The 14,406-nt window shown below is 42.7% G+C and overlaps 1 protein-coding gene across 1 annotated transcript; it reads right to left on the bottom strand.

Moving 5' to 3' along the window:
- Positions 1 to 9,991: 9,991 nt before the first annotated feature.
- dhrs13b.2 (dehydrogenase/reductase (SDR family) member 13b.2) lies at positions 9,992 to 14,164 on the bottom strand. The gene is made up of 8 exons (XM_039791729.1): positions 14,010 to 14,164; positions 13,684 to 13,860; positions 13,333 to 13,608; positions 12,681 to 13,010; positions 11,488 to 11,835; positions 10,995 to 11,087; positions 10,754 to 10,773; positions 9,992 to 10,565 (listed from the first exon to the last, which is right to left on the bottom strand). The coding sequence occupies exons 1-8, from the start codon at positions 14,053 to 14,055 to the stop codon at positions 10,551 to 10,553; spliced, it is 1,305 nt and encodes a 434-aa protein (XP_039647663.1). The 5' UTR covers positions 14,056 to 14,164; the 3' UTR covers positions 9,992 to 10,550.
- Between the last annotated feature and the right edge of the window lie 242 nt (positions 14,165 to 14,406).

Raw genomic sequence — 14,406 nt, 5'->3', positions numbered from 1 at the left:
AGGTCCGTACTAAATTGCAATTGCAAATTGTCCATTTACATCCATTGAGTTATAGGCCAAAACACATCTACCTTTATTATAGCGCCCCCTAAGGGCCGATATTTACCCAATTTGGTACAGAGATGCCTCAGAGTGGCATAACCTTTTTTTTTTTTATCTCTTACAGAAAAAAAATCATAATCAATAAAACACACTATTACTCAGTTCTATACATTCAACAGTTTTGCTGCTATAGCCTCACATGGCGCATGGCGCATACACACAAACGCAAGTGCATGCAAATATTATTCGTTTCCACTTAACATCAGAAATATCTAATGCCTCCTCAGAGTGTAAGAGCTAGAGTCAGCTGGCATTACCGGCAGCTCCGAGTTCAGTGACCACTATGAAGATCAACCTGTTACTGTGTTGCCATCAACAAACACAACACTTTACAAAGCAGAGCGTGGTAACCATGGATACTCTTCATCATCTGACCTGTTGCTTTTTCCCTCAGTGGACGCCAACTTCTTCGAACTGACTACTTTGAGAACCTGAGAGTGTTTACACTATGTGCGCTGCAAGTGTGTGTGTGTGTGTGTGTGTGTGTGTGTGTGTGTGTGTGTGTGTGTGTGTGTGTGAGAGAATGTAGTTAACACCCCTCAAGAGCAGCTGGAAGCAACCATTTCGAAGGTATGGCACAGAATGAGGATATTCACACACACACACACACACACACACACACACACACACACACACACACACAACACACACACACACACACAACACACACACACACGTCTCTGAGGGCCACTATCAATTACAGTTATCCCCCTTTAGTCTCCATGTAAACACAGAGGGAGAAACACAAGTTAAAAATACTCATAGTCATCCATCTCAATATGAAGCAAAACAATTCCTTCTCATTCACATCCCACATCCCAGTGCTTATCACTACAATGCCACCACATACATGGAAATGCTTTGTGCTTGTGATAGTACGACTCAAACACATAGCAAAATCCTTTCTGGCAAAAAAGTTTCCCATAAACACAACCAAGAAATTCCGCGGTAAATGTATCCGGCTTTCTTTTTCATTTTCATGGCACTCGCTGCATAGCTATGCAATGACACATCATCGTTTTACGATCCGACTTAAACGTTGGTTTGCAGCACGCCATATAAATCATGTTACACTCTCTCTCTCGCTCTCTTATGCAACTACTTTGTATCAACATGAAAACCCAGAGAGCCCATATAGCTGCTGGCTGATAGCAGTGCGCCATCAGCCAGGCCAGAAACTGCATGCATGAGCTCATCGCTGCCAAGCTGCTGCATGTATTTTATATTTTTTTATTAAGCCTACTTGGTGAGACTTCATGCAACCTGACATCACAAGAGAAACTGTCAGGGCTGAGAGTTTGAACATATACTGCATGAGTCAAGGTCTGTCAGCGAGAACAGTGATGACAATTAGCTGCTTTGCTTTTCCAAACACCCTTTGTGTTGTAAATCAGTCTGATGTTATTCCAGATCTGTCACAACAGCTCAGGAGAGGGGAGCCAGACCGCCGGACCGTCATTAGAGCTGTTTATTATTCAAAAGATCACAGGAGCGCTGCGCTGCAAGCTCCGAGCTGAAGTCAAGAGACTGAAATAGAAGAATGAACAGCGAGGAAGATATAAAACTGGGGCATTTGTGGTGAGGAGGAAAAAGGAGATGGGGAGAAAAGAGGAACGTTGAAGCCACATACAGATTAAAGCTCAAACACAAAGCCCATCACACACGCACTCTCAAAACACACTTTTCAACACAACTTTCCACTAGCTCTACATAGATATTCATTATGTGTTCAGTAGTTAAGTGTGTGGCCAGCGGTTTGGTCACAGGGTTGTGTGACGCACACGCGCGCGCACACACACACACACACACACACACACACACACACACACACACACACACACACACACACACACACACACACACACACACACACCCTTTCTTAGGCATTGCCCTCCATATCAACTGACTGACACAGACAGCATGAATAAAGATGCGGTCATGAGCATGCTTAAACACTTGAGGGAGAAAAAATGTAATTATTTTCTCGGTTTGGTCACAGGTTCGCGCACGCACACACACACACACACACACACACACACACACACACACACACACACACACACACACACACACACCTAGGCATTGCCCTCCATATCAACTGACTGACAGACAGCATGAATAAAGATGCGGTCATGAGCATGCTTAAACTTTTTATTTTCTTCTCCAGCTTGCTAACGGTGTGCCACTTACACTGTAGTTAGACCTTATTTTATATGTATCATTTATCATCAGGTAAAAAAACAGAGATGGAGTTCAATTCTTAGAAATGAAATCATCTAAACAGGCATTTGGCTGACAGGAAAACAACATGCTGTGAGTGGATGAGTGATTTAGTCAGTTACACACAGTATGAAGCTGTTGAAATTGCAAACAAGATTTTGCTTAACCATTACATTACATTAACACACACCCACAATAGGGGATGGCCCGCAAAATTTAAACAGCAAACTATTTTTGGTCTATTAGACCCTTGCAATGAATTTAGACAGAAAGTTTAGAAAGTTGTTGGACTGCCAGCTTTGAATGTTTGGAAACACCAATGATTTGATTTCAGATTTTAGTTGCATGACATTCTTTATCATACAAATTGGTGTGCATAAGTTTTCATACAATATCATACAAACCTGTTCATGAGAATGCGTTGCAGAGGTTTGTAAAAAGTTAACCTTTGGAACTATAACCAGAGAGATATTTAGGTCCTGGTCAAATATAAATATATGTCTAAGTAACTCATAAAAAGGACTTATAGAGTATGGCTCTTTATCAACCTAGCATACTCCGACATGTCCTCGCATAGCTGGTTACCTGTGAGAGCACAGCTGGAAACACAAGATCAGTCAAGCACAAGCAGTCAAACAGCAAGAAGGATACAGCTAGAGCAGCATTAAATCATCCACGGTAGCCTGCAATATGCTGAGCTAATTGTTCTCTGTAGTTACAACATCCAGGGATCAGTGTGTGTGTGTGTGTGTGTGTGTGTGTGTGTGTGTGTGTGTGTGTGTGTGTGTGTGTGTGTGTGTGTGTGTGTGTGTGTGTGTGGTTCTCTACAGTAAATTCAACCAACCACAAGCACCGGCCCTGGCTTGCCTCAGGCTTATCGTCTCAAGATCCATGACTTGCTTAAGTCACTGTAATTATAGAGAACTGATGAAACATTTAAGTCCCAACTGCCATCTTTATCTGTTTTTCAAGAATTAGGATCATTTGTGATTATTTCACCCTGACCTGAAACTACGTAATATGTTGTATTTCTTTGTAATGGAGTTTTCCCAGCGTAGCTTAACACTGTAACTGTAAACCTCTGTTCAATTGTCAGGACCAAACCAGCCCCACAAAAGGCCTTCCATGGTTGCCCTTTCAGGACTGATACCAGTATAGATGGGTTTTTCCCCTGAAGCTGCCACAGCCAAGATTTCTGCCTATTTTGGTTATTTATTTTTTGAGGGGGTTTCATGCCAAATAGGCTATAATAACCCACAGTATTTTTGTATTGTCAGTGTGGGAAAACCTCTGAAACATCAAGTACACCAGAGGACATTTCTGTGCCAGGCTGTAAACATGTTTATTTCTGCTGTAAAGTTGGGCATTTTTTAACATGGGGGTCTATGGGGATTACTCCCTTTTGGAGCCAGCCTCAACTGGCCATTCAACACACAACCGTGAGTGGAGGGTTTTGTAGTCCCTCTGCTTCTCTCAAGCTGATCGCCTTATGTCAGTTTCAGGAGTCTCAGTCTTCCAGTTAAACTTTCATTCATATCATATCAATGTTTAAGCGTAACCTTTATGGTGTTGATCGCGGACCTCCAGAATTTGGATGAATTTAGCTCATGAAAATAAGGTTTGAAGGCTACATCTGGTATTTCTGATACATATTTGATCAACATTTATATGTTATGACTAGGTGACTTGGATCGGGATCAGGGCCAGGAAAAACTTTGTCGGGACATCTTTAGTCTTAAGGAGTATGTTGGGTAGCTGTCTGTGAATTTCTAGGGCCGGCTTTTTGTTCTTTTCTCTATTTTGTTTTGGCATTTCTTTAAAGAACATCAAAAGTCAAATCTGTTGATTATTCTTTTTTTCTCCTTCTCACTAGCTCACTCTCCTTCTAGCCCTCTGGGCCTTCCAGACAGATAGAGTACTGATTTGTCTTCTCAGAACATTTGTGATTAAACCGTGGCCACACACACACATTCACCCCTTAAGGCACAGGGTGCTGGCAGCACACACATCTGGTCTCAGTCTAAGTAAAGCTCTCTTTATCCCTACTGACCAGTCCTCTCTGTGGACTCCATCTTAAAGTTCCTCTTCAGCAGTCCACTTCAAAGCTGATGGCTGACATATACGAGCAGTGAGGTTCAGTATGTTTTACAGGCATGTTTTTATGAGCTTGTGTTTCGAACGAGAGAGAGCATGTTACAAAAGCAGAGGGCTTCTAGAGGTCAGCTGGATAAACATACAAGTTGTGTAGTGCGTGGGTTTAAGATAAACCATTATGTGATTTAGGGCCTACAGTATATTTATCAAAGTTCCAAGAATTACACTTAAGTATACTATAACGAGTCAATTTAGGAGTAAGAAAGTTCTTCTAAAATATGTTTATCATGGTGGAGCGCTACCAGTTGGATCTGGCGGGGCTTACCTCTATGCACAGTCTCGTTTCTGGAACCATACTCCTGGATAGGGGTTGGACTCTTTTCTTCTCCGGAGTTGCCCAGGGTGTGAGGCGCCGGGCGGGTGTGGGGATACTCACAAGCCCCCAGCTGAGCGCCGCTACGTTGGAGTTTACCCCAGTGGACGAGAGGGTTGTGGGGGGGAAAACTCTGACTGTTGTTTGTGCATATGCACCAAACAAGAGTTTGGAGTATTCAGCCTTCTTGGAGACCTTGAATGGAGTCCTGTATGGGGCTCCAGTAGGGGCCTCCATAGTTCTGCTGGGGGACTTCAACGTGCACGTGGGCAATGATGGAGATACATGGAGGCCTCCCTGATCTAAACCAGAGTGGTTGTCAGTTGTTGGATTGTCTATAACAAACACCATGTTCGAACATAGGGATGCTCATAAGTGTACTTGGTACCAGAGCACTCTAGGCCAACGGTCAATGATCGATTTTATAATCGTTTCATCTGATCTGAGGCCGTATGTTTTGGACACTTGGGTGAAGAGAGGGGCGGAGCTGTCAACCGATCACCATCTGGTGGCGAGTTGGGTCAGGGGGTGGGGGAAGACTCTGGATAGACCTGGTAAGCCCAAACGGGTAGTGCGGGTAAATTGGGAACGTCTGGAGGAGGCCCCTGTCCGACAGACTTTCAACTCACACCTCCGGCGGAGCTTTTCGTGCATACCTGTGGAGGCTGGGGGCATTGAACCTGAGTGGGCAATGTTCAAAGTTTCCATTGCTGAAGTTGCAGCAAGGAGCTGTGGTCTTAGGTGCCTCAAGGGGCGGTAACCCACGAACACCGTGGTGGACACCGGTGGTCAGGGAAGCCGTCTGACTGAAGAAGGAGTCTTTCCGGGATATGTTATCACAGAGGACTCCAGAGGCAGTACCAGGGTACCGAAGGGCTCCAGCCTCTGCCGTGAAAGAGGCAAAGCAGTCGGTGTGGGAGAAGTTCAGAGAAGACATGGAGAAGGACTTTCAGTCGGCACCAAGGTGCTTCTGGAAAACCGTTTGCCACCTCAGGAGGGGGAAGCAGGGAACCATACAAGCTGTGTACAGTAAGGATGGGACACTGTTGAACTCAACTGAGGAGGTAATAGGGCGGTGGAAGGAGCACTTTGAGGAACTCCTAAATCCAGCTAATACATAATATAGTCACTGAGGTAGTTAAACAACTCCCCAGTGGCAAAGCCCCAGGGATTGATGAGATCAGTCCAGAAATTCTTAAAGCTCTGAGTGTGGAGGGCCTGTCTTGGTTGACACGCCTCTTCAACATTGCGTGGAAGTCTGGGACGGTGCCTAAGGAGTGACAGACCGGGGTGGTGGTTCCCCTGTTCAAAAAGGGGGACCAGAGGGTGTGTGCCAATTACAGGGTTATTACACTTCTCAGCCTCTCTGGTAAAGTCTACTCCAAGGTGCTGGAAAGGAGGGTTCGGCTGATAGAAGAGGAACAATGCGGATTCCGTCCTTTTCGTGGAACAACGGACCAGCTCTTCACTCTCGCAAGGATCCTGGAGGGAGCCTGGGAGTATGCCCAACCGGTTTTCATGTGCTTTGTGGATCTGTAGAAGGCGTATGACCGGGTCCCCTGGGAGATACTGTGGGAGGTTCTGCAGGAGTATGAGGTGAAGGGGTCTCTTCTCAGGGCCATCCAATCTCTGTATGACCAAAGCGAGAGCTGTGTCCGGGTTCTCGGCAGTAAGTCGGACTCGTTTCAGGTGAGGGTTGGCCTCCATCAGGGCTGTGCTTTGTCACCAATCCTGTTTGTAGTATTTATGGACAGGATATTGAGGCGCAGTCGAGGTGGGGAGGAGTTGCAGTTCGGTGGGCTGGGGATCTTATCGCTGCTTTTTGCAGATGACGTGGTCCTGATGGCATCATCGGCTCACTGGATTGGTTCGCAGCCTAGTGTGAAGCGGTTGGGATGAGGATCAGCACCTCTAAATCTGAGGCCATGGTTCTCAGCAGGAAACCGATGGAGTTCCTTTTCCAGGTAGGGAATGAGTCCTTACCCCAAGTAAAGGAGTTTAAATACCTTGGGGTCTTGTTCGCGAGTGAGGGGACAATGGAGTGGGAGATTCGTTGGAGAATTGGTGCAGCGGGTGCGGTATTACATTCAATTTATCGCACCGTTGTGACGAAAAGAGAGCTAAGAAGGCAAAGCTCTCGATCTACCGGTCAGTTTTCGTTCCTACCCTCACCTATGGTCATGAAGGCTGGGTCGAGATCCAGCGAGATCCAGGGTCCCCTGCTGGAGCTGCTCCCCCGCGACCCGACGCCGGATAAGCGGACGAAGCTGGATGGATGGATATTGCAATTTGTTATCTTTTTTTCCCAATTTCAAATTATGTCCCCAAAAGGAAACTTTGTCAACATCTGTTTTATCTAAAAAGATTAATTTCTCGGTTTGTTCATCGCACTTCAATTTTATTGCTGCAAAATGGGATTGTCAAGCAAACAAACTGACCAACACATACCGTATAAAATAAAAGATTGATACAGATCGATACGTATATATATATATTGAATATGGAAAATATAATAACAAGAGTAGCTAACGTTAGCTAGAAGGCTATGTTGACAGTCATAAAAGCCCATGCTCACACGGAGCTCTGTACTCGACTGACAGCCACCCTTATCTCAGCTTAAAATTACTGCAACAACTGCTAAAACATCATGACCTCGCCATCCTCTCTACCCGACTGACAGACACACTTTCTCGGCTTAAAATTACGGCAACAACCGCTAAAAAACACCACAACCTTACTGTCCTCTCTAACCGACTGACAGACACACTTCCTCGGCATAAAATTACGGTAACAACCCCTAAAAACACCACTAACGTTACCTCGCTGTCCTCTCTACCCGACTGCCTGACACACTTTCTCAGCTTAAAATTATGGCAACAACCGCTAAAGTTTCCATTAAGTCAAACTTGCGGTTTCTGTCATAAGTCTGTTAAGGTGGTGGTAAACAGCCGTGGCCCGCTTACCTGGTCCTCCGGTAAAGCAGATAGCGTGTTAGCATGGCGGCATTAACCAGGAACAGTCGGGATCACTTCACTGGCTGTGTGTGCAAGTAACTAATTTGAGTACTCTATATAATTCAATGTGAGTACACAAATGTCAAAATGACTGAAAATGCCTGTCCGTAGTAGTCGTGATAAATTAACCCGAAGCTAATGCTTACCTGTTCAGGAGGAAATCAGCCAACTCGGCTCTAAGCTGTCTCCATCTTTCAAATACATCTACAATATTTACCTGGGGTTTGTTACGTCTCTGATCATGCAACTGTTTAAAAACATGCCGCAAGGTTTTTTAGGTCGGGTAGAATCTATCTCCGTTGATCCCGTTCGTTTGTTTGCTGCTTCCATGGCTGTACTACAGCTGTAGCGCGCTGGGTTTTACAGGTAGGCTATTTCTATGGGCAGATAACAACACACAGGCCAAAACACAAACGTCCCAGAATGGAAATTTCAAAGGAGAAATACTAGCTTTATTGTTGTCAGAAAAGATAGTATTTCAACTTAGCATGTTTCCTCAATATCTGACGACATATTGTGGTCATTTTGGGATTTAATACAGTAAATATATTACATATTACACCTTTTTAAGATCACATGATTAATGACCAGTTTAGTCACAGAGGACTTGCTCTTCATTTTCCCCAAGGTATTTAATTGAATAAGTTTAAATGAATCTTAATACAATTACATTGATAAGCTATACATCTACAGGTTTTCTCACATTTTAAGGCTCACAGCATCTATATTCCATTTAAGAACCTGTGGACTTTTCTTGTAAATAAACAAAAGTTGTAGTTACATCCAGTTTTTCTCAACAAAACGCATTTTGTGTGTGTGTGTCTTCCGTTGAGGTCTAACACGTGTTGAATTGCATTTACCTGCTTATAAAACATTAGCAAAGCATTTTTCCCCAATATTTCAAATCATACATTGTTTACATCCATGTTTGCGATCCATACATGTTGGAGGATTTGTTTTGCTTTACCACAGCCTGTAGATCATTGTGTGAAATCCACCGCAGGGACGTATGTCATGTTGCCTGTGAACTTGCATGTGCATCATTATTCAAACACATGACACAAACAAAACAGTGAGCCACACTTAAAAGCATTACTCTGTACCTTTTAACTGTTGTTGTTGCATTTTCACCAGATTAATAATGTGTGCATTGCTGTTCATCCAGACAGGGGCGTACATCTGATCTAACAGTAGGGGGGACAATAAACATAAAATTTCTGAAGAGCAATTTTTGAAGGGGACACAAATAATACAGCCACAATTATACTCGTAGAGGAAATGTGTACACAGAGGAAAGTCTTAATACTATCATTAGTGTAGCATGGAGACTTTATCCTTCTTTTCAGTGTTTCTTTTGATTCAGTGAAAAAGCTGACTAAATTGACCAAAATATTCTAAAATGCATTTATTTTTAAGTTGTTTAAAATCAAGCCACAGAAATACCTTAAAACATAATGACTTATTTAGAAAAAGTGTCCCCATATAAAAAAAATACAATGCTTTTGTACACTTGTTAAATTAGCTGATCATAATGTAAATTAGTGAGCTACTAGTAAAGCTCATCTGCTAAACCCTGACAGCACACACCTCTAAATATGAACTAAGCTCAACAAACTTACCTGAGACTCTCCACCTGACCCTTGTCAGACCATCCCTGGTCTCCCTGTTCCTCAGTTCTTTCTGTCTCCTTTGCCTGTGACATAGTGACCTTATTTCCATAAGCACCTATTCTTATAAAGATGTTACCAAATTGTCTTGATATGAGGATCTTATGTCTGTTTTTCTTTTCTCTGTCGTTTTATCTGGGCAACAACAACACAAATCTTTAAGATTGTCTGAATATGAGTTAGTTTCATAGGTTCACTGGTCTTATTATAATTATAAAATTATTTTGCGTCCTCCACATAAATATTTTGTTTCGTCTGGGACAGAGGATATACTTAACTGATCAGCCACTTAATATCATATTGAGCAAAACACAACTGTAGATCTTCAATATTAACCCTAATATCAGTTCACACACATAACGTTAGGCTTATCGCCATGGTAATGTTAGTTGTATTGGGTGCATTTCTATCCAACAAGCTATTAAACAAGCTAGGTAACATTACATTACATTACACTAGCATAGCTAACTTTTTTGTCATGACTAATTAATTAATTACTCAGCATCATTTCTATTTGAGAAAAGAAAAACTTCATCCGATGTTTAATGTGAATAAAATAGCCTTGAACCGCCTACTTACTACATTCCTGTCACTACCATAGACAGTATATAAGGTCACTACCCGATGTGACTGTGACTCGAGTGCAGATCCTAAGTACAGCAGGCAGTGGACCAAACCATTGTGAGGCAAGGGAGGGGGAACTCAAAATGTTTCTAAACTTAAAAAGCATTTTTTGGAGTTTATGTTATTTACAATACGCAGCATTGTTTTAATGATATTTCTAGGGGGGGGACAACACTTAGATGGGGGGGTCCTGGCCCCACCGGCCCCTCTGGGATTTACGCCCTTGCATCCAGAAGACCAATTACTTGTTACTTTAACATCAAGTTTTTCTTAGCATAAGCAAAATCAGTGCAATCTAAAAAAACACACTCCGTTTCATAGAAACCCAAATTCACCTTCAAACTAACAAACAAAATTCAAATGTCTGAGACATTCTTAAACAAAAATGAAGAAGAGAGGAAGCCAGTGTGCCTTCGCTGGTGTTTCGATGTTTGGTTCTGCTCAGTCTTCCAAGGCTCAGTATGGCTTCTTCTGCTCAGAACACACACACAACACACACACACACACACACACACACACACACACACACACACACACACACACACACACACACACACACACACACACACACACACACACACACAAAATATTGTTTGCACTGAAGGCATTGGTTAAATCATGGGTTAAATCAAAAAGGTTTTGTTTTTATTTCATCTTACCTGCACAGATTGTTTTTTTGCTGTGAAGAAAATAAATGATAATTATTTTTCAGGCATCAACTTTTCACATGTCAAAATGATATAAACACAGTGCTTTACCGATACTTTCTTTGATGTTCCTTTTGAATATAATGTGTTTAATTCAAACTATTTATCAATATGACAGTATCTTTTTAAAGACTCATCATCATGCTGACATATCCTTTTATTGGCCTGTTTGTATGAGAGTCACCACACTCACCTGAGTGCAGGTAACGCAGCAGCACATACAGGACGCCCACCAGTGTGACCACTATGGTGCCAACAGTGAGGTTAAACATCCAGCTGATTGGCTCTGAGAAAACAGACAACAAACATGAGTTAGCTGTCAGATATCAGAGCCGTATAGATAGATAATATACGGCTCTGTGAGATGTGTTCCTCTGCTGCCACAGTGTGGTAGCTCACAGTACTACAGTGCATTGAGTGGGACTGGTTGCGTTGAAACAGTAGTTCCACTTTCTTCACAAACTTCGTTTTACAGATAATGTTGGGAATAAAGAAATCACACAAGTACAACAATCTAAGTAAATATTAACTGACATTAGTTATATTAAGTTCCCTTCAGTGTTTCAGACTAATGGAACAACACTTATGATGATGGCCTGGATTCCCCCGAGGGGAAGTGCAGAGGTGAAATGAACAAGGGCATTTTTAACCACTAGAGAAATGCAGCGTCTGTACCCTCAACTCACCCTCAACAGTCAGAATGAAGCTCTTTTTGATGGGCACTCTCAGGGACTGATGGGAGACGCTGCATGTGAACTGTTTCCCTGAGTCCCTGAGGGAAGCCTGGAGGTAGAAGAAAGCCGTCAGCGAGTAGGTCTTGTCCTGGTTGTGTTTGTGGCTGGACAGCAGAACGTTCTGGAGCACCTTGGGGAGAGGAGCGCCCACCCTCTGGCCTGACACTGCCGGGTCCTGCACGTGCCAAACTATCTCCACATCCAGAGGGTAGTAACTCTCTGCCTCACAAGCAACCTTCTGCTCCCCGCCCTCCTGCAGCGAGAGAGTGGGTCCAACGTTGAGGGAGACACGGGGAGGCTCTGGAGAAAAGGGGAGAATAAAATGTCATGAAAATTCTCAAGGCAATTTCCGCAAGAGGTTTCCATTTTTAATTTTGACTCCAGCTGCTAATGTGTGCAAAATCAAATATCTTCATCAGAGGGACAGTTACTTCTATTGACCGTTGCTCAGACAAAACCTATGATGGGTGTTTTTCACTATTGTCTGTGACAGTTTATAGACTAATTAATTACTCAATCAATCAATCAATCAAAAGAATATTTGAGAGATTCAGATTGCAGCCTTATACTGCATGTTAATATCTAGAGGCAAAGAAGTGTGGTCTATATGAAGTAAAGATTATTAATTAGGCCATTATGTTAAAAGTGAAGCCTTTTTAAAAGACTAGTTTGACATTTTGTAAAGTATTCGCTTTTTTGCTACTAGAGTTAAGATTGGAAGAATGGTATCAATCTCCTCATCTAACTTTTAGCAAAATTAAGCAAATAAGTGTATTTCCCAAAATATCCTTGATTTGATTTAGTCATATATTTGGTAACTGCTACTAAAATTAGCAGTAGTTTAGCAGCAGTAGCACCACTGGCACTACTATTGCTTCTACCATTACTTCAAAATCTACAACTGTCAGTACTACTTTACTACTACTAATTGTACCGTTATGTGTTGCAACAACCATTAGTACTATTACTAATAATGACGACAATAATAATATTGAGCAGGCAAGTTATTATTTACATTGGGAATAGTAGTCTGACAAAAACTGGTAAGTGGTAGCCCTTTTCTTTGTCAAAACAAGACCATTAATAGCCCAAAATATTAGTCTTGCCTGACTGATTCTAGTATTCTCTCTTTGACTCTTCTTCACCTTCAATATGCAGACTTATATCCAGACTGACGAACAGCGGAATCACTGACACCGAACAAACGTACGTCCCTTCACTGCTCATCTTGGTGAAGGGGAGGCTATAGGAAGCATCCCCGCCTGCTAGGCTCTTCAGCCCAACCCCAGACCCCTGGGTCTGTCCTGTGCGGCTGGTATGACTGAAGAGTCTGGTTCTCTCTCCACGATGCTGCCAGTGCCACTCCACAGTGACGTTTGGTCCTTTGTGGTCAACAGCAAACTGGCAGTGGAGCTTTTGTTGGGAGCCAAGGCCCGCTCTCACTGATGGAGATTGGGTTTTAATGACCAAGGCAACTACGGACACAGATGTGACAAGACAAAGGCACACAGAGATACATTTAGTTCTTAGACATGAAAAAAATGGGATTGCATTAAACTGAGATATGGGACTGATGTTAACTGTGGAGTAAAACGTGTTTATATTCATCAGATCAGTATCAGTGTCCCATTATGTCCCATAACCACAGGTTCATCATTATTATGATGATTATCCTGGGTTTCAGTTAATTCTCAAGTCTCACAAGAATATAGTTGTAGCAAAACTTAACTTACTATATATATATCTTTTTTTTAATCCCCAAATGATTCAAATGAAAGACATTATGTTGAGTGTTACCTGTTGTGGTGAGTATCTCTCTGTCCTCGATGGCAGGCCACTTGCGGTAGTCCTGCTGTCCTGGGGGGGATTGGTCAGATGGGCGTCTGAGGAAGCCGGTGACTGTGAACAGGCCCTTGGCGTGTCTGAGCGTGCAGCTGAACCAGTGGTTGTACTCTTGGGCCCCCAGGACTGGCCAGCGGACATGGATGCCCTCTGTGCTGTACCTACGCAGCTCACACTCCAACTGCTCTGCTTCCACTCCCTCTATGTACCGCCGCAGGTCCAACTTAGATCCTAGAACAGAATAGAATACATTAGAATACAATCATTTTCAGTCTGTTAGCCTACTCCATAAGCTGCAGGTCTTACCGGCGATCAGGAAAGTGATGGCATGTGGGTTGACAGGAGTGTCTCCTTTTTGACCAAACTGCAGCATAGCCTCTCTGTGGATGAGCTGAGTCTCGGTGTGACCCTCATTATTCAAAAACACATGTTCATCAATGAACTGACAGGGCAGCCATGACACCTGATGGACACACTGCACAGCTGAGAGAGACACAGAAGGAATCAGTACAGTCAGCTAAGATATTGTAACATACTGTAGTATATAGTATAGTATAGTAGTCATTTCATTCATGTCTTATGGGCTAATAGCCTACACAACGTCCCAATCACAGCTGAAGACAACAACTTACCTGCATATAGATACAAGTAACTATATATTTTTAAGATTAGACTCATGATTATTCATTGGTAGAAATATCTTCGTGTTGCTCGAGCACACCGAATTGTGCAGTTGAAAGATATAGCATACTTTCGCTTTCATTTTACAGGAACGAAAACTTGCTTTGCCTGCCTCTCGCATCACGTGACGTGTAAGGCAGATACAATATCACTGACTAAACATTTCAAAATGTATAGCCTACAATATAGGCTATATTATGAAATTGGAACATTTAAAATGATACAGTGAGTGTCTGTGTCGTAAATATTGGTAAATGAGTCATTCCTATGCTATATGTTTGGTGTAAACTACTGTATGTCATGTTACACATAAAATCAGGAGAGCAAAGATAAAGCACACTTTCCTTG

This window comes from Perca fluviatilis, chromosome 2, assembly GCF_010015445.1.
Source record: "Perca fluviatilis chromosome 2, GENO_Pfluv_1.0, whole genome shotgun sequence".
Lineage (NCBI taxonomy): Eukaryota > Metazoa > Chordata > Actinopteri > Perciformes > Percidae > Perca > Perca fluviatilis.
The sequence above is the reverse complement of the archived record's forward strand: the minus strand, read 5'-3'. Positions and strand labels throughout refer to the sequence as shown.